The 18,752-nt window shown below is 52.8% G+C and overlaps 8 protein-coding genes across 8 annotated transcripts; 5 read left to right on the top strand and 3 right to left on the bottom strand.

The window, feature by feature from the left end:
- Positions 1–632: 632 nt before the first annotated feature.
- On the top strand, positions 633–1,616 carry N7474_010401 (uncharacterized protein; the record flags this gene model as incomplete). The annotated part of the gene is made up of 1 exon (XM_057201811.1): positions 633–1,616. One exon carries the CDS (start codon positions 633–635, stop codon positions 1,614–1,616), a length of 984 nt encoding a protein of 327 aa, XP_057048082.1.
- A 1,902-nt stretch (positions 1,617–3,518) lies between these two features.
- Positions 3,519–5,328, top strand: ugp1 (UTP glucose-1-phosphate uridylyltransferase; the record flags this gene model as incomplete). Its single annotated transcript, XM_057201810.1, has 2 exons — positions 3,519–3,623; positions 3,859–5,328. The coding sequence occupies 2 exons, from the start codon at positions 3,519–3,521 to the stop codon at positions 5,326–5,328; spliced, it is 1,575 nt and encodes a 524-aa protein (XP_057048081.1).
- Positions 5,329–6,202: 874 nt separating this feature from the next.
- Positions 6,203–7,420, top strand: N7474_010399 (fungal specific transcription factor domain-containing protein; the record flags this gene model as incomplete). Its single annotated transcript, XM_057201809.1, has 4 exons — positions 6,203–6,274; positions 6,369–6,971; positions 7,092–7,189; positions 7,240–7,420. The coding sequence occupies 4 exons, from the start codon at positions 6,203–6,205 to the stop codon at positions 7,418–7,420; spliced, it is 954 nt and encodes a 317-aa protein (XP_057048080.1).
- Positions 7,421–7,518: 98 nt separating this feature from the next.
- On the top strand, positions 7,519–10,363 carry N7474_010398 (C6 transcription factor; the record flags this gene model as incomplete). Its single annotated transcript, XM_057201808.1, has 4 exons — positions 7,519–7,817; positions 7,870–8,538; positions 9,124–9,520; positions 9,656–10,363. 4 exons carry the CDS (start codon positions 7,519–7,521, stop codon positions 10,361–10,363), a joined length of 2,073 nt encoding a protein of 690 aa, XP_057048079.1.
- A 29-nt stretch (positions 10,364–10,392) lies between these two features.
- Positions 10,393–11,649, top strand: N7474_010397 (fungal specific transcription factor domain-containing protein; the record flags this gene model as incomplete). The annotated part of the gene is made up of 1 exon (XM_057201807.1): positions 10,393–11,649. The coding sequence occupies one exon, from the start codon at positions 10,393–10,395 to the stop codon at positions 11,647–11,649; it is 1,257 nt and encodes a 418-aa protein (XP_057048078.1).
- Positions 11,650–11,921: 272 nt separating this feature from the next.
- N7474_010396 (uncharacterized protein) lies at positions 11,922–12,821 on the bottom strand (the record flags this gene model as incomplete). Its single annotated transcript, XM_057201806.1, has 1 exon — positions 11,922–12,821. One exon carries the CDS (start codon positions 12,819–12,821, stop codon positions 11,922–11,924), a length of 900 nt encoding a protein of 299 aa, XP_057048077.1.
- A 991-nt stretch (positions 12,822–13,812) lies between these two features.
- On the bottom strand, positions 13,813–16,389 carry N7474_010395 (uncharacterized protein; the record flags this gene model as incomplete). The annotated part of the gene is made up of 1 exon (XM_057201805.1): positions 13,813–16,389. The coding sequence occupies one exon, from the start codon at positions 16,387–16,389 to the stop codon at positions 13,813–13,815; it is 2,577 nt and encodes an 858-aa protein (XP_057048076.1).
- A 587-nt stretch (positions 16,390–16,976) lies between these two features.
- Positions 16,977–18,505, bottom strand: N7474_010394 (TDT family transporter; the record flags this gene model as incomplete). The annotated part of the gene is made up of 4 exons (XM_057201804.1): positions 16,977–17,129; positions 17,189–17,474; positions 17,552–17,848; positions 17,916–18,505. 4 exons carry the CDS (start codon positions 18,503–18,505, stop codon positions 16,977–16,979), a joined length of 1,326 nt encoding a protein of 441 aa, XP_057048075.1.
- Positions 18,506–18,752: the final 247 nt, after the last annotated feature.

The following is an 18,752-nucleotide window of genomic DNA, read 5'->3' as shown; positions in this document are numbered from 1 at the left end:
TCAGTCACTTTATGACAATTCAGATTGTACCATTTCACCCATTCCCGCGTACAGAAACCATGTAAGGTACTGGCGAGTGCTTACCATTACAGGTAGCTTCCCACCTTGTTGTGATCCCGGCATACTTGATGTGAGATTCAAACAACAAACCGCCGATTGAGCAACGGCCGGATATAAGGAGAAAAGGGCGTGTTTTAAAATTCTGTAGAGTAGAAAGGAACGATAGATTTGTAAGGGATAGTGGCTGCATATACGTGATGGGATGCCTAAAGTGGAGTAAGAGAACAAATTACTTCGTCGAATTCTTATCCAACCTGGTCTAGGTCTTTTATGGGCTCGTCCTCCACCTGATTAATATATTGTGTGTTGGCCACAGCAACTAGAACACCTCCTTAGTGCTGTAACATAGAAGGCTATCCTGCAGGTTGACTTCTTACCTTTAGGGGGAAATATGAGCTCAAAAAGCATTGTAGACAGTGCGGTGCAGCCAGTTCGTCGAAACGTATTATGGGGAACGACAAACAATTCTGAGATCGATTTCCGCAGTAAGGACAGTTAAACGAGCCTCCTAACTCCAACTGACATAGACAGGCGATGTGGTGACCACTCCATCCATGGGCATGCTGGCCGCCATGGCTACAGCCAGCCTCGGAGACGATGTCTTCCGAGAAGACACAACGACCAGTTCGTTCGAAGCTCATATCGCGACTCTATGTGGCCATGAATCAGGTGCATTCGTCATCACTGGGACTATGGCAAATCAATTAGCTATCCGGACATTGTTGACCCAGCCTCCCTACGCTGTTCTGGCCGATTCACGCGCACATATTATTCACTTCGAAGGCGGCAGTGTCGGAATGAGCGGTGCTTCTGTCCAGGAGGTCCGGCCCACAAATGGAAGATATATGACACTGGAGGATATAATGGCACGCGCAATTCTCACAGACGATGTTCACAAGTGCCCGACCCGGGTTATTAGCATTGAAAACACCACTGGGGGCAGCATCGTCCCTCTGGCGGAGATGCGGCGGATCAGCCAATGGGCTCATGACCACAACATTAAGTTGCACCTTGACGGTGCTCGACTCTGGGAAGCCGTAGCAGCCAGAGCTGGGAGCCTTCACGACTATTGCAGTCTTTGCGATTTAGTGAGTTTGGATTTCAGTAAGAACTTAGGGGCGCCTGTGGGCGCCATGGTCCTGGGCTCATCACGGTTGATTGCGCAGCTGCGCCGAATCAGGAAGAGTATCGGAGGAGGAATGAGACAGTCGGGGCCACTGGCAGCTGCAGCGCGGTTTGGGATCGAGGAGCAGTTCGGGCTTGGTGTTTGGGGAAGTCGAGATAAATTACGCTCCGTGCATGAGGTTGCAAATCGCGTGGGAAATGTATGGGTGGAACGCGGCGGGAAACTTCTACGCGAGGTGGAAACAAACCAAATATGGGTCGACCTGGATCACACCGGTGTCAAAGCTGACCGGTGGAATCGGATCGGGAGAAAGCATGGGATTATATTGGACGGGAAAAGAATCGTCTTTCACCATCAGATTAGCTCGGATGCTATCGCGCGACTTGATAGTGTGTTCAGTGAAGTGCTGGGGGCCAGAGCTCGTCTCTAGGGCTTTCCTTCGGTAATTTAATTCTGTTCATATCCCCATTCACTTGATACTGTTTCTTTAGTATATCATGTTTCTGTATGAGACCCCGTCTCGGGATACAAGCCGGAGGAACGTGGCGGCATTCCCTCCCGGACGGGGGGCAGCGGGCCGACGAAGAGCAATCTGAACAAGGCCATCAATAACAAATATTGGCATTCCACTGCCGAGGTATGAATATGGGGCTGGACTATCTCATACCCGGCTTATGCGGATACGTTAGCTCCGGATTCTGAGCCGACACCGCTCTTGATCGTTTTGCTCTATCCTACCCAGCCCGTCGCGTCGGAGAGAAGCTGGCGATTCTCGTATTTAATCTGGATGCCATTGTCTTCAACTCCTAGCATGGACTATCCCGAATATCATTGGACAGACGATCGCAATTGCCATCATCGGATTGATTTTGTATCCGGTTTACGGCTGGGGTGCTGTGGTTTTCAGCAAATTGCTCGCTCGCGACAGTCAGATTTGAGCTTTATCAGTGCAATGTAAAGTAATAGCGGTGCCGTCGCTCCATTCATTACTGTCTCCTCGCATAGCACATCGGCTCAGTAATGTTGCCTTGACTAAGATTCCCTTCAGGTCAATTCTTCTCGTTAGAACTATAACTACCTACATCATGCACATAGGTCTCGGAGAGCACGCCAGAGGAACTCATCGGTGGTTGGTATTAGAAGGCTTGTGTGGTACCATTCCAATGTCGGACTTGGCGGGAATTATCGGTCTGACCTGACCTATATCACATACATAGTGTGGGATGAGCATTCCTAACTAGTAAACAGTATTTCCATGTCTCATATCTTTTTATCGTATCTTACCATTTGGACACATATTTTGAGTCCTCACTCTAACGCCCATTGCTATACTACATCTAATTCCTAGATGTGGGTAGTAGTACAGAAAAGTTAGGTGAGCAGCCCCCGAACGATGAATTTTAAAACCACGTCGTAGCTCCTGCGGGTAGGTCTGAGAGGTTCCTTTCAAGGAACCAGCAGGAAGGATCATGACAGGGAGAATTATTAAATATTAGGTATCAAGGGAGTAAAGGGCAAGGACAAAGGGAGACGAGGAAGAAGGGCTGCGATAATGTATACCAAGCCGAGATATATTTAGCCCCGCTGAACCATTGGAACCAAACTCAACTTAATTAAGATCCGACAGGGTGCCACGCATGTCCCAAGCACTGGCTGTGAAGAATTGGCGGCGGTGTGGGTCTGGTGTGGGTATGCGCGAGAGAAAACCCGGGCACTGAGCGATAGGGGCTGGCTGGGTCTGGATTTTGGATGGATGGGGATGGGGTCATTGAATAACAATATGTACTGGGAGAATTGAGTACCCTACGACTAGATAGTAGCATATAGCAGTTGTAGAAAAAGAGTTAGAAGTACCTCTATCTCGTTATCTGAGCTGACGCAGTGTTAAGTAAGGAGGGCAAGGAACAAGAGAATGAAGGCATAGTAGTGCTGTATCACGGGATCCTCCCCCACCAACCAACAGCTCCCTTTCTTTCTTCTTTCTTTCTTTCTCTTTTCCCTCTTCTCTCCTCTTCTGGACTTACTCTTCCACTCTGCTCTCCTCCTTGCCACAACCTAGTAAGTTCCCTGTCTCACTCACCCACCGGCACTGCGCCGCACCGCCCGGCCCCCGTCCCGTTGCCAATGACGGCACCTTGACATCCCTCCCACTCCTGCAGGTGCTTGCTTTTTCCCTGATCGTCGCGGCTTGTGGCAAAGCACCCCTCCTCTACCTGCTTAAATACACGTTTCCTCTGTCCCCTCTCTTTCGCCCCAATCTGACCTTTTATTTTGCCTCCCAGTCTCTCTCCGACCATCACCCTCTCTCTACCCACTCCCGACACAAAACACAATGGCCGCCAAGGCACTCCCTGTTCACCTTCGCGCCGCCGCAAGTGATGCCTCGAATTCGGGTTCCTTCGAGACCAAGCACCATGGCAAGTCCCAGTCGCACATGGTAAGTAGTCGTGGAAGGTGTCGTTCCTGCCTGCATTTGATCCTTCATACCTCTCTGGCCGCGCTGTCCTTGATTGACTGACACACCCAAACGCGCCCCTCATTTCATCTCTCTCTCCCCCTTCTGGCCCCCGAACCATCTTTTTCCCACTACCATCATTTAATTCAAGTCCCTCCTTCACTATTTATTTTGTCCATCAATCATGGCAGATTCCACACTCCTTGACAACTCTAAGCTGACCACCTCCGCCCCCATCCAGGCATTCGAGAATGCTTCCACCAGCGTCGCCGCCTCACAGATGCGCAATGCCCTGAATGCGCTCGCCGACACCGTCCCCGACCCCAATGAGAAGCAGCGCTTCGAGGCCGAGATGGACAACTTCTTCGCTCTGTTCCGCCGCTTTCTGAATGACAAGGCCAAGGGCAATGCCGTCAACTGGGACCGCATCGCGCCGCCCCAGCCCTCGCAGGTCGTGGGGTACGACGACCTGGGCGCCGAAGCCTCGGTTGAGTTCCTGAACAAGCTGGCCGTCGTGAAGCTCAACGGTGGTCTGGGTACCTCCATGGGCTGCGTCGGCCCCAAGTCCGTCATCGAGGTTCGTGAGGGCATGTCCTTCCTGGATCTCTCCGTGCGTCAGATCGAGCACCTTAACCGCACCTTCAACGTCAATGTCCCCTTCGTCCTCATGAACTCCTTCAACACCGACCAGGACACCCAGTCCATCATCAAGAAGTACGAGGGTCACAATGTCGACATCATCACCTTCAACCAGTCGCGCTACCCCCGTATCGTCAAGGACTCGCTGCTGCCCGCGCCTAAGAGCTTCGATGCTCCCCTGCAGGATTGGTATCCGCCGGGCCACGGTGACGTGTTCGAGTCGCTGTACAACTCCGGCACGCTGGACAAGCTGATTGCCCGCGGCATCGAGTACATCTTCCTGTCGAATGCTGACAACCTGGGTGCGGTGGTGGATCTCCGCATCCTGCAGCACATGGCCGACTCTCAGTCCGAGTACATCATGGAGCTGACGGACAAGACCAAGGCCGACGTCAAGGGCGGTACCATCATCGACTACGATGGCAAGGTCCGCCTGCTCGAGATTGCCCAGGTGCCCAAGGAGCACGTCAACGAGTTCAAGTCTATCAAGAAGTTCAAGTACTTCAACACCAACAACATCTGGCTGAACGTCCGCGCCATCAAGCGTGTCGTCGAGGAGAACGAGCTTGAGATGGAGATCATCGCCAACGAGAAGTCCATCCCGGCGGACAAGAAGGGCGAGGCCGACCAGGCCATCTACCAGCTGGAGACGGCTGTCGGTGCCGCTATCCGCCACTTCAAGAACGCCCACGGTGTCAACGTGCCCCGCCGCCGCTTCCTGCCCGTGAAGACCTGCTCCGATCTGATGGTCGTCAAGTCCGATCTGTACCGTCTCGAGCACGGCCAGCTCGTCATGGACCCCAACCGTTTCGGTGGTGTCCCCGTCATCAAGCTCGGCTCGGACTTCAAGAAGGTCTCCGACTTCCAGAAGCGCATTGCCAGCATTCCTCGCATTGTCGAGCTCGACCACCTCACCATTACCGGTGCTGTCAACCTGGGCCGCAACGTCACCCTCAAGGGCACTGTCATTATTGTCGCCACCGAGGGCAGCACCATTGACATCCCCCCGGCTCGGTGCTGGAGAACTGCGTTGTTCAGGGCAGCCTGAGAATCCTGGAGCACTAGATTGACTATTATGATGCTGTGGTTTTGCCAGGAAGATGGAAAAGAAAATATTCTTTGTTCTGTGTGTGTTGTGCTGCTATCTGGGAGGTGCATTCGTGGCTATGGATAAGATTCCATGGAGTATGCAAAACAATTACTTTTGTATTACATTACAATAATCCAGCGTTGTCTTTCAGATGCTCCTGTTCGTGGCCGTAGACCTCTCATGTCCCCGTATGCAACCCTGCCCGCGTAATAGCTCAGGGTTTGATCTCAATGCCAACACGTGGCCGGGAATATACTCCGGGTACTTTTTCTTCTTCGCCCCCCCCCCCACTATCACTGTCGCACACTCCGACGACTTAATAACTGCTTTAGAAAATGAATTGCCTACCCTAGGTACGGCTTGTGCCCGCCAATGCTCTAAATATGGCCAACCAGACGCCAATCTCATTATGCATCTTTGGCTTCCCGGGCAAGAACCACGACGGTCTGTCCTGGATAGGCGGGCTGGGGTTCCTAATGACTCCAAGGCACGTCATCCTCGGGCAAACCTCGACTCAGACAGGGCTAGACAGTTAACTGGCAGGCAAAAAAAAGAACAATGGTGACCATGGCCTGAGCTGTCGAATGTTGAATCCATATCTTTGAGTTGGGAATACAACACACCAACCTTGCCCCGGGATAGATAGCACACGGCGAACTATTCTCAGATCATGCCCGAGATGTTCTTTTGAAGAAATCCCATTCCTTCTTATCAGTATACTCGGCACTGCTACTGTCTTAGAAGATTCTCGTCGCTTTAAGCTCATATCCCTGTCTCGTCATGGGCGATTTATACCGTCAACTAGCACCAGGGCCATCGCCGACTTTAGAACATGAAAGTCCCCTCGGAGGCGCGGGACAAGGTCCCTCAGGACAAACCTGGAAGAAACGAGTCTCGACAGCTTGTCTGGCCTGCAAAAAATCCAAGCGCAAGGTTGATATTTCTCACCATCACCACAATCATGATTTCGAAACTGGACACTAACCTCTTCTCAATAGTGCTCCGGTACAGCACCATGCGACAACTGCCGTGCCTTCAACCGCGTCTGCATATTCGATGAATCCCTCGACCAGCGCCGCCGCGTCGCTGCCAAGCGCACAGCCGACGAACTCACCTACCACCGCGAGATGCTGAATGACCTCTTCAGACTCATCCGCACAGCCGACGAGGCACAGGCCCTGCGGTTGTTGGATATTATTCGCCACAATGCACCACCCGAAGAGATTCGGTCGTATATCAACGAAACCCTCAACGGCCTCGACTTGGCGTCGGACAAAGTAAGCCAGGAGACTGTCAACAAGCTCGAGGATGTGCGTCGCATGATCAATGTCGAAGGCGCTGGCCCGGCCTTTCGGAGAAAGGTTATGGATATCCATTACCTCTGCGATGAGGCAACTTGCAAGGTCCCTGCGAGGCCGTGGACGACTGTGACGGAGGATAATGATCTCGTCTCCCATCTTGTCTCGCTTTATTTCACGTGGGATTATCCTTTTCATGCGTTTTTGGATGCGGAAGTTTTTATTCGCCATATGGCTCGTGGGGAGTTGAGGTCTGAGTTCTGTACGCCGTTTCTGGTGAATGCCGTTTTGAGTAATGCCTGTGTATGTCTGTCCGGTCTGTCCGTTTTCTATTCCGGGGGCTGCTGACTTGATATAATATGCATACAGTATTTTTCGGAGTTCTCGGAAGCGTACGTCGTGCCGGGAGATATCTCTTCCAAGGGGGTTGATTTCCTCGCTGAGGCGGAGCGGTTGAAGGAGGAGATGCCGGCTCAGCCTAGCTTGGCTGCTTTGCAGGGGACGCTTCTTATGTATGAACGGTATGTGCGTCTTATTTCTATTATGGGGGCAATCTCTGATTGAATGCTAGATACTCGATGTCTCGGAATGATGACCTGGGGTATATAATGCTGCATGATGCCATTCGAATGGGTGAAGCCTTGGGCTTGGTTGGTGATAAAGGCCCAAGGCTCACATCCGAGCAATTGTCGCCAGACATGGACGTGTCGCGCAGAAGGACAGCATGGGGCCTATTCGGGGTCGACACGTAGGTCAAGTCAAGCCTGAAACCGAAAAGCTACTGACATCCAGGGAATGCAGAATGGTGCACACGGGCTTCTTAAGACCCAGTCTCATAGACCACGTCAACATGACCCGCATCGGTCGCAACATATCCGAAGACCAAGCCGTTTGGAGACCATACCCAACTCATCGGGACCCGCGACCATCCTATCTGAGCCAGTTCTTCGATGAGTCCTGCAATCTGTCGACTATCGCACGCGACATTTCGTGGAGCATGTTTGCAGATAACCGTGCCAGCAATATGTTCGGTGGTGTTAAGCGCGCCAGTCGGGAGCAGTTGTATGAGCGGATTCGTCGCTGGCATGATCTTTTGCCCGAGGCGTTTGATGTGCGGTATAAGTTGCCGCCGCATATTATTCTGATGCTGTACGTGGAATATATATTTTTTTTAATCGGGATGGTGCTGACCTCTCGGTAGAATGCGATACCATACGTTGATCATCAGTTTATTCACCTGCACTTCGGATGAAGAGGTCTCGAGTACTACGTCCGATGCACCCCATACACCCGAAAGTCCGCAGCAACATACACCGGAGACTAGGTATAATTTATGGGAAGTGACGCAGAACGCCGCGCGAGGTATTGCAGGACTGACGCGATTGCATCGCCGCGAGTACGGCGTGAGTCGCGCGCACCATTTCGCCATGTACGCCATGAACCTGGGACTGTTCACGATGATGGAACAAGAGTCCTTCGATGTACTCGACCAGGACTTTTTATCTCTGGCGAGTGCGTTTTCCATCGTGGCCAGCCGCTCGTCGCTGGGCCGCAATCTGTTTCACATTTTTCGCCAGTCTGTCCGAGCCAAGGCACAGGGTAGTAAGATTCGGGAATCCAGCTCCATCCCGGACGAGCTGAAAGATCTGTTCGATGAAGAGTCCTCAGCGCAGGGACATAGTCGCTTCGACGAGTATGCTGAAGGTCTAGAGAAATTGAACCAGCACGAGAAATACCACGGCATTGGCGGCGAGGGCGAACAGAGTCTCCAAGATTACCCCGGTCTCGGGCTGTCGGACATGCTTGACCGCTACGAAAGCCTAAGTCTCGGCAAAGACGAGGTGCTGGCAGAGAGACAGCGACCGGCTGGGTGCTGACCTAGTGTCCACCGCGATACACCTTGCTTGCGAATCACAGCAGTGGCGGGTTGCATGCAGCTGTGAGCAGTCATGTCTCGAAGCGAGAACGAGGTGTGGTTTGTTAAACAAGCTTATTGGTTGGTCGAGCGTTCTTCACACTGACGTCAAAAGCACCACGTCAGGGCATGGTCGCTGTGGCGACACGGCTTCACCACCGTCCCCCGCGCACAGAACAACGCAGCAGAACCGGGGAATTAGCATGCACAGCTTCGGCTCGAATCGAGTCAGCTGGAGTGGTTCGTTTTCGGCCCATTATTCTGACTGTCATTCCAAGTCGGCCTCCTCCACCTTTTTACCTATGATTTCATTCTCTCTCTCTTAACCCATTACTTTCGAAGTATATGACTAGTTACTTGAAGGTCCTTTTTATTCCGATGAACATCCTACAGCTACTATGGCCAACCCACCCGATGAATTCGACCAGTTAAGCCCAGGGACTAGTGTCGCCACAACCAACGATGCCTTTTGGCCCTGGAGCCCGACCGCCGAAGTACCCTATACCGCTAGCCACAGCAACAACCCTTTCTTCGTCCAAGGCCCCTCCACGAACCCATCATTCTCATCGCAGTCAGTGTCCCCCGGGACACCGGGCTTCCCCCTGGGGGTGGTCGTGGGGGCAGCCCGAACTTAGCTTGGAATAAAGTTGCCATCCCTCGAGCACCCAACGCGACCACGATAAGTCACCGCCGCCGCTCCCAACGGGCGTGCGAGCCCTGCCGCCAACGCAAGATCAAGTGTGACGGCAACCGACCGAGCTGCAGACAATGCATCGAGCACAACCAGCAGTGTTCTTACGAAGATGTCAAACGGGTCCGCGATCAGAAACGTCTCGGCTCGTTATCCAGGCGCGTGGACCGTTATGAATCTCTCCTCCGTGAGCTAGAGGTCGATGCCGATGCCACTACAGCGCGCAAGATCAGAAAAGTCCTAAAGGTAGGTAGACGGTCTTACCCCCCCTTTTTTTTTGAGTGCGGACGTCGAACCGCTTTTTCTTTTCTTTTCTTTTCTTTTCTTTTTTTTTTTTTGGGCCAACGAAGAGTATTTTAACACCATTTGCCCTTGTCGAAGCAGGGCCCAGACACCGCCTTGTCAAATCAGAAGGAGGAGGACGACGACTCCTCGTCGATGGGATCGCTGGATGGAATCGATATTCTTGAGGAGGATTTGAACCGCAACGAGAACTCCCGTGCCACCGGCTTCATTGGGAAGGCTTCGGAGGTTGCGTGGATGCGAAAGCTCGCGGATGATATTGAGCATAAGGGCGTCACGGAGGCCTCGGTGTTCAAGGGTATCGATGATGAGCAACAGACATCCATCTCGAAGGTGAACTATCATCTGGATGACCTGGATATCCCGTTCGTGGACCCTTCCGATCCATCGGTCGTTCCAAGCCGAGACCTTGCAGACCGATACCTCGAGGCTTATTTCACCTTCGTCCATCCGACGTTCAACATCATTCGCAAGCCGCGCTTCGAGCACCAATATCATGAATTTTTCGACCGAGGGTACATCCCGCATCGGAATTGGATGGCGCTACTCAACATGATCCTCGCCATCGGCTGCCGCTACACCCGATTCACGGATACCTCTCACGCTCAGGAGGACGACTTCCTGTTTTTGACCCGAGCCAGAAAGCTGGGGCTCCACTCCCACGTCCTTTTCGAACATAGTGATCTCCACCAGATTCAGTTGGAGCTCCTGGTGGCTGTTTATCTTCTTTGTTTGGGCCAACTCAATCGGTATCTCTTGTCGTTCTATTGTGTCTACAAACGTTGACCAGCAGCAGGGCGTGCAAATTCTCCCACATGGCTTTCAGCTCTGCCCTTTCTCTCGGCGTCAATCTTCGCATGGCGAACGTTCAAAACCAAAAAGACTTCCAAGAAACCCGGTATCGGCTCTGGTGGACCATCTTCGAACTAGAATGCCTTCTCTCATCAATGACCGGGCGCGTCACCGGCGTCGACGAGAGCATCAGCTCTGTCCCGGCACCACTGCCATTCGACGAAGAATTATTCACCCAGCCGGCCGTCAACCAGCTTCTAAAGGACCAAAAGCTCCGCGAGACCCAGCTGCAGCCTACAATCCACGAGCCGCCGGCCCAGCTCCGAGACCAAGCCCCAGCCTCTTCTTGGACTGCAACGTGCAGGCCCAGTCATTCACTATTCTTCCACTGCCTCGTCGATCTATCCATCATCACCCAGGCCGTCATCAATAGGGTCTACAGCATCGAAGGCATGCGTCTCGGCACCACCCAAGTCGAGCATCGCATGCACAATTACGGTCTTCGGCTCGACAAATGGCTCTCCAAATTACCGCCAGACTATCAATTCACCAGTCCCGACTCGACAAGTCCCTGGCATCTCAACCGTGCCATTCTCACCGATGATAACGCCCAATACACAAAAGAGCGCGTCAGTCTAGCGATGAACTACTACTCTACACGCATGACCCTCTACCGACCATGCTTCACAACACTGACGCCGCAGTCTTCATCTACGACCTCCTCAAACGTTCAATCATCCTCCAGCTCCCTTTCTTTACCCCGCAGACCTTCCCACTCCCACTCCCACTCCTCGTCATCCAGCATGCGAGCAGAACTGGCAACGCAATGCCTCCAAGCCGCCTGCTCGCTGATCTCCATTCTTCCAGAATCCCCAAACCTCCCCTGGCTTGCCCGCACAACTCCATGGTGGAGCGTTCTCCACTTCATAATGCAGGCCACCACCGCTCTGCTACTGGGTTTATCATCCTGCTCGCGTTCTTTCCCTTCCCAACACAACACAAACGAAAATGCAAATTACTCCCCATACCTGGCAACAGCAACGGCAACACTGGAAACAGACCTTTCAACCGCCGTCGCGCTGACGAGAAAAGCCCTCTTCTGGATCCACGCCATGGCCACCGTGGACCCGGCGTCGAAACGTGCGTTTAGGCTGTGTGCAGGTGTTATGAGGAATATTGCGCCGCCCTTGGGACTGGATCTTAGCAGTTGGCCTGATGAGTGTGTTGTTGATTCAGATGCTGAAGGGGAGAATGCGGGGGTGGATGTGGAAATGGTTTAGTTAACTGTTGATCGCAGTCTCCATGGGGGCCCTAAAAGTATTCCATGGCCATACATCACGTCGCTGTCGCCCTACAAGAAAATTGCAAACAATCCACCAATTTCAATTGTCCATTTCTCTATCAAAATATGTGTTGCTTTGGAACAGAAATTAGTGGAAATCGAAGACAAAGAAGCGGGTGCTATGGAATAAGGAGACTGCTTTGCTTCTTGATAGCTATCCAGAGACTTTGTTAAATGATATTGAGTGTCTCTCTTCCTCTCTACCTCCATCTACTGACCAACCTCATCTGCCTCCTCATCATCAATGTTGTAGAATTTCTGCACTTGCCAGATTGAAAACGCGATGTACTGCAACTCCTCGACCCCTAGTCGGATATCCATCTCTCTCGGAATACTCGGCGTGCGCAGGAATAACTTTTCAAAGTCGATCACCAGGTCCCCACCGCGAATTTCAATGCGTTTCTTGCCGTCTTTGCGGATGGTGATGCGTTGTTCCCGATGCGGGCGCCCAATTCTTTGTTCGTCGTTTCGCGCCCATTTTTCGATGGTAATCTCGGGGATACGTCGATTGATTTTCATCGTCAGGGCCACTTGAACCGCCCCGTTTGACTGGCGGAGCCAGTAACGCACATCTGACTCCAGCTTCGATTGCGGCTCAGAAAGAGCCACCTCCAGGACCAAGGCGGGCCAGTCTGCGGTGCGACCTGGAGGGCGTCTTTTTGGCTGATACTGGCCATCAGGTTGTTTGCCGCCGTCCTTCCCATAACGGGTGGCACATCCGGTGGTGCTGAGCTTGGTGTCGAGCCCCATGGGTTGGAGGGCCTTGAGCAATGAGTACTCGAAAGTCCTTCCGGCTGCTTCATGCGGGGTTGTAAACGGCATTCTCGTAAGTAAGAGACGTTGGTTTTTGTCGTAGGCGTTCCAGCTGCGTGTGATTGTTTTGCTGGGAGAGTTGAAGAAGTCGCGAAGGAACGTCTCCTCGTCCACATGAGTGAACAGCACCCATTCAGTATCTTGGTAACCCGCGTTGTACTGATGCATTTCAGTCTCCCAAATCCTCCAGAATTGTGGTATTCCATTGTATAGATATATTGTGAGCGGAGGCCCCAGATCTAGGTAGCCATTGTCGCAATGGTTCGAATCAGATGGAGGATGTGTATTGAACAACATTGTAGCTGAAGCTGGACCAGGCAAGTCCTCATTGATCGCGCGAGAAAAGAGGATGCCTGGATGGTCAGTGGGCGTATTTCTCTGACCGGAAGTTATTGTGAGTTCCGTATTTCCCGCTTGACGTCAGAATGAGGATGAAGACAAACTGAGCTCAACATGAGGCGAAGACAAATCAAGCTCAGCATAAGGCAAAGGCGAAATGAACTCAACACGAGGTGAAGGCGAATTGAACGCAACATCAGGCGAAGGCTCAACGTGAGGTTAAGAGAAGCTCAGCATGAGGATAGATACAGCAGGTTCTTCCTGCCCGAGTCTACATGCTTTGCGCGCTGTTTGACGGTCTCGATTGGGACACAAACAAACAGCGAAAGCGGCTCTAAAGCGGCTCTCTCCCCAAAGCACTCATATGACTTGTGTGTGATGATCCGGGGTCGGCCAGCATGAATTGCCCTGGGGTTGCCGAACCTCTGCAGATTGGTGGCGATTAAATGGTGTATCAATCAATCAAACTTCAGATGCGTGCGTACCTGGATCTTGGAATTGGTTACCTACCAAATAAGAGTAACTAGTTTTGTAGTCACTACATCTGTTTTGTATAACCAGTTCTTGTGGAACTACTTTATAAAAATAACACCAAAGATAAGTGGGTAACATGACATGAATTAAGACTATGTACTAACAAAGAACAACCGAAGGACCGGACTTGGGTAAAGAAAATAAAAACCTGCTCACCACTGGAGAAAAGAAAGAACATGCTAAACGAACAGTAAGGTAGGTAGGAATGCAGTAGTCCACAAGATACCTACACCATCCATCATGCGTCATCCATAGCGCCGAAACGCAACATAACAGAAACGCACCGAGGGAGATAGGTAGAGATATGCACATGAATAAGAGCCACAATTTGAAACAAAAAAAGAAAAAGAAAAAAAGCTGGAATAAGAATTAAAACAAGCAAGAAGTATAAAGAAGATCGAGTCGAGTTTGGCAATTAACTCGGCTGAGGCTGGAGCTGCACTTGGAATGTGTGCTGATTCTGATGCTGCGGCGCCGGTGGTTTACTCTGTTGCTGCTGCATCTGCGAGCCCTGGGGATGAGAGGGCTGTTGCTGATGGTGGAGAGAGTGCTGATTTGGATGTTGCTGCTGCTGCGGCATCTGGTGTTGCATTGGCATCGACGGCTGTCCTGGGCCTGGGGGTTGCATGTATGGATGAGGTGGTGGGGGTCGTGGAGGGTGGATGGGCGATGGATGGTGGTGTACTTGCATATGTGGCGGCATTGACATGTGTTGTCCCTGTGGTGGTAGGGCGTGGCCATGCTGGGTTTGGTGTTGCAGATATTGAGCTGGCAGTTGACCCGCTTGCTGAGCTGGGTGCGATCCATGTGAGCCTGGTTGAGCGGGCAGTTGGCCCTGCTGAGAAAATTGCGCCTGCTGCGGTATCTGCCTCGCACGTTTGCTGGGATCGTCCTCCGCCCCGGGACCAGTGTGTTTCACAGCCATATTCGCCGTGTGTGGCTGACCCGTATTGAAATCCATTACACCTTCACCCGACGACGGCTGTTGACCGTTTTGCTGTGCCTGAGCCGCCTCCGCAGCAGCTTTAGCAGCTTCCACATCCACCTTACGGGGTCGTCCTCGCGGACGTCCAGTGCCGGGCTTCTTGGGAGCGGCTGGTTTTCTGGGTTTGGGTGGTGGTAGCGGCTTGCCCGTTGCGGCTGCGTAAGCAAGCTGTATCTCCTTGCGCGGCCGACCACGCTTTCGCTTCAAAGGAAGAGGAGTTCCATCTGGACCGATCACGGGTTTTCCATCCGGGCCGAGCAACGGGGCTGAGGGCTGTTCGGAATCTGTAGAGGCTGCATGGGTTGGAGTCATTGTTGCCGCGAAGGAGGACTGTCCAGTTTGAGGAGTCCCAGGAAGCGGATGTCCATTCTGAGCCGCCTGAGCCGCCGCCCTGGCTGCTACCTCTTCCTTGCGTGGTCGTCCACGGCGACGCGGGGTTGACCCTGGCTGGGCGGGCACCGCAGCCGACATACCGGGCATCTGCTGGCCCCCATTAGAAGGAGCAGTTGTGGCAGTAGGGAAATGTTGAGCAGGTGTTTGTGTAGGGGGCTGAGTAGGCGGTAGATGAGGAAGCTGAGAAGGAGGTAGGTTGGGAGTTTGAGTGGGAGTGTGTGCAGGGCCAGATTTCCGGGGCTTAGCCTTCTTCTTTGGCGCAGGATTCTTCTCCTCTTGCCGATCTTGCTTAGCGGGAGATTCCGCGAAGGCCGGAGCAGTCGACGGAACCGATGCATGTGGTGGCGGCACTTGCGACGGGTGAGGTGGCGGTTGGTATTGTTGGAATTGGGTCTGTGGCTGGTATTGAGGTTGCTGCGGCGGTTGGGAGAATTGGGTATGTTGATATGGACCTTGTGCTTGAGGCTGATATTGAGATGGATGGAACGGGGCTTGACCGGGTTGCTGGTATTGAGGCTGCTGTGATTGGTACGAATATTGACCTTGAGCCTGTTGCTGCAGTTTTTGTAGCCGCTGTTGCTCAAGCCTTTGCTGCTGATCGCGCTGTTGTTGTTCAAGTCTTTGCTGTTCCTGCCTCTGTTGCTGTTGTTTTTGTTGCTCAAGCCGTTGCTGCTCCAAGCGTTGTTGCTGCTGCTGTTGCTCGTGCTGCTGCTGTTCAAGCCTCTGCTGCTCTAGCCTCTGCTGATGCTGTTTCTGTTGTTCCATCTGTTGCTGTTGCTCCATCTGCCTTTGCTGCTCAAGCCGCTGTTGCTGAATTTGCTTCTGATGCTCCATCCTCTGTTGCTGGAGGCGCTCCTGCTGCTGATGATGCCGTTGCTGATGTTGCTGCAACTGCTGCTGCGATTGCTGCGGGGACTGAGGCTGCGAATGCGGCTGTCGCTGCTGTTGATTAATGGCATACATAGACGGGCTGGCCATGGCGGGACTGGCGGTGGGATGTGCATGTGCGTGACTGTCCCGCTGGTGCATTCCCGCGTGCTGCTGCGGCAAGCGATTCATCGATTGCTGAGGCGATGAAACATTCACATTCAGACCTTGCGCAGCATGGGGCATGGCATTCGACGGACTCATCCCCGGCTGCTGTTGGCGCATGTGGGCCTGGGCCTGGGCCATCGGGTTGAAGCCTCGTTGCAAGTTCTGTAGGGCCATGGGATCTGAAGTCCGCGATATCAGGTTTGGAGAGCCACCCTGGGGGGGAAATTGGCCAGGAAACTGCGGGAAGCTCGCGGAGGTGGGATATCCCGGCAGCGGGCCCCCCGACGGCGTCGATGTCATTTTCCGCAAGTCTGGCGATTGCGAGGATGCAAAGCTCTGCTGCTGCCGTGCCTGAAAGGGCAGCTTGTTACTGGTGAATGGACTGCCATGGGCCTGTTGCGGTAGATTGGGCGTCGCAACCAGCGACGGCGACTGCACGTGATGCTGCTGCTGGGCCTGCGGGCCCAGCGGATGTTGAGCTTGAGACGTAGATTGTTGCTGTTGCTGCTGCTGTTGCGATTGCTGCTGCGATGGCTGTTGCTGCTGCTGCTGGAAAGGATGGCTCCCGTAGCCCATCATCTTCAACTAATCTGCGTCAGCGGCAGCGCGGGTCGATCATCAGCGTTCGGTCGCGACACATGAGCGCGCCACTCCTTGCCCCGGAAAAAAGCGGGCAAAAAAACGCAAACTAGGGTTCACACGATCGAATGACCGAACACGGTGCGATCCTGCGCCTCGCGTGTGGCCGGCAACTGTCGGGCACTTTCTGCTGCGGTTGGAAGCGCGAAGGCCGCGTGTTTTGTTGTTCGTGGTGCCTGAGGCTGCCAGTACCCACAGTTCGAACCGAACAGGGTTTAGCGTCTACGGTGGCCGAATTAGGCCGGTTAGCGCAGTTGGGGAGCCAAAGCAAAGGCAACTCAGGGGGGCGACGAGCTGGACAGGGCGCACACTGCGATGGGAGAGCAGGCGATGGGGCGAGGTGAGTAGAAAGGATGACGAGAAGATGTCGAGGGCGGTCAGCACGAAGGACGAAGAAGAAGCTGGGCTGGACTCCACGATTAACGAACTAACAAAGAGGGAAAAAATAAAATAAAATAATCATTTATTGGAAAAATAATAAAAGGAAAATTCCAATATTCGAAAATCCCACCCGGGTCACGTGATGCTCAGGCTGCCTTGCCCCCGTCCTTGTTCTTCTCGTCTTCCGGTGCGCGTAGATCAGCTAAACACGGTGCAAAGAATAACTTGCCCGACACCACGCCTCTTAGTGTTCCAATACTAACCATGATCCACAGCGCAACTACACAGAGTGATAGAATCTGTGAGAATAAATCAAGTTAGAGACAAGGGCAGATCGAGAGAGAGAAACAAAACCTACAGTTCCAAGAACATCAAAGAACCTCGATGGCAACTCCGATCCCATCTGGCAGGTACTAGAGGCAAAGACACCCAACGGAAATGTAAACCCCCACCATCCAATATTAAACGGGAAGGTCCGACTGCGCGCAATCGAAGCAGACGCGAAAAACAGCCAGACCAGCCCAAAAGACCACAGGATGAGAGCGACGAGGAAACCAATCGTATAAAACATCGGCCCAGACGCCTGCTCGAGGGTTTTGGTCTGGGGAAAGATGGTCTGGGCGCACTGGCCCAGTTTCATGGCACTAGCAGCAATTCACTAGTATCAGTATACCACGCCGTCACACCGGACTCAACTCAAAGTGATGGAACAAAGACTCACCCATATCCACCCTGGCCTAGCGGGCCAAGAGGTAAGAACACACTCACAATCACTGCCTTCGGAGGCAGCTTGTGCAGTGTTAACCGCTGGAGATAAATCACCATCACCATCAACGCGAACGGAACCCCGATCCCCCATAGAATATAGCTCACGAGGACCGTCCACAGCGCATACTGCGTGTTCGGGAGCACCTCCGCCACAATAGCACCGGAGGAAGCCCCGACGATACAGGTCACGATGGGGAGGAGCCACACGGCCGTCATTGACGACAGATGTGTTTCTCCACCGTGTGCCATGCTACAAACCATCATACTCAGCGACACTACCACAACAACAACTACCTGCAAAAGAAATAAATACTCACAGTAGAAACGGCAATGACACGGCCGTCAACACCGAAACCGCAGCATCAAAGATCCACAAACCCCAAGCAAAGTACGGCACCCACTCGCCCCAGACAGGCACGCAGACAAAACAGATCATGTTGATGATCGTGGTCAGGCCCATAGGGAATGTCCCAATGAACATCGACTGCACCGAGTGTGTGATCATGACCCCGAACACCTCGGGATACAAGATATAGCGCAGCGCGCTGAGAACACACCCCGTCACGAAGAGGAGGACGTTCAGCGCGAAAATCACAACGGACAGCCAGTATAGCCAGATCCCGTTGTAGGGTAGATTATGTAGTAGTATAGACACGATCCCCGTGCCCATTGTGACGGAGAACCATCTATTCGAGGTGTTAGCGCGGCCCTGTGTACTGTGGTGACAGATGGGAATGGGGAGTAAATACGAAGGCGTAAAGTTGCGAACCACCCTCCTCCAGCCGCGATCATGTTTGCAGAGTTCTTTTGGTGCAGGAATGGGTGGTTCGACGAGATTTTCAAAGTCGTACGGTGACTCGGCTGCTTCCGATGTCTTGCCGACGTTCCCGCCCACGTCCGTCGACATTTTCTGTTCGGATATAAACCACCCGCTGCAAGGCAAAACAGATTGCTATTAAACACAAATCGAATAAAGAAATCTGTTTTTCAACGATGATTTCTCGCAGAGTATGACTGACTGCATTGGATCAGATCGGATTGTCGGCCGAATTGAAATGGAGACGGAGCGCTCGGTTGCGCGGCACGCAATTTTCGTTAAGTCATAAAAAAGAAAGACCCTTTCGCGGCGATCGGCTGTCAACCCCACATTCCAG

The sequence above is a fragment of the Penicillium riverlandense genome (genome assembly GCF_028828495.1).
Source record: "Penicillium riverlandense strain IBT 135883 chromosome Unknown utg000009l_segment0_segment0, whole genome shotgun sequence".
In the NCBI taxonomy this organism is placed as follows: Eukaryota; Fungi; Ascomycota; class Eurotiomycetes; order Eurotiales; family Aspergillaceae; genus Penicillium; species Penicillium riverlandense.
This window is presented reverse-complemented; position numbering and strand designations above follow the sequence as displayed.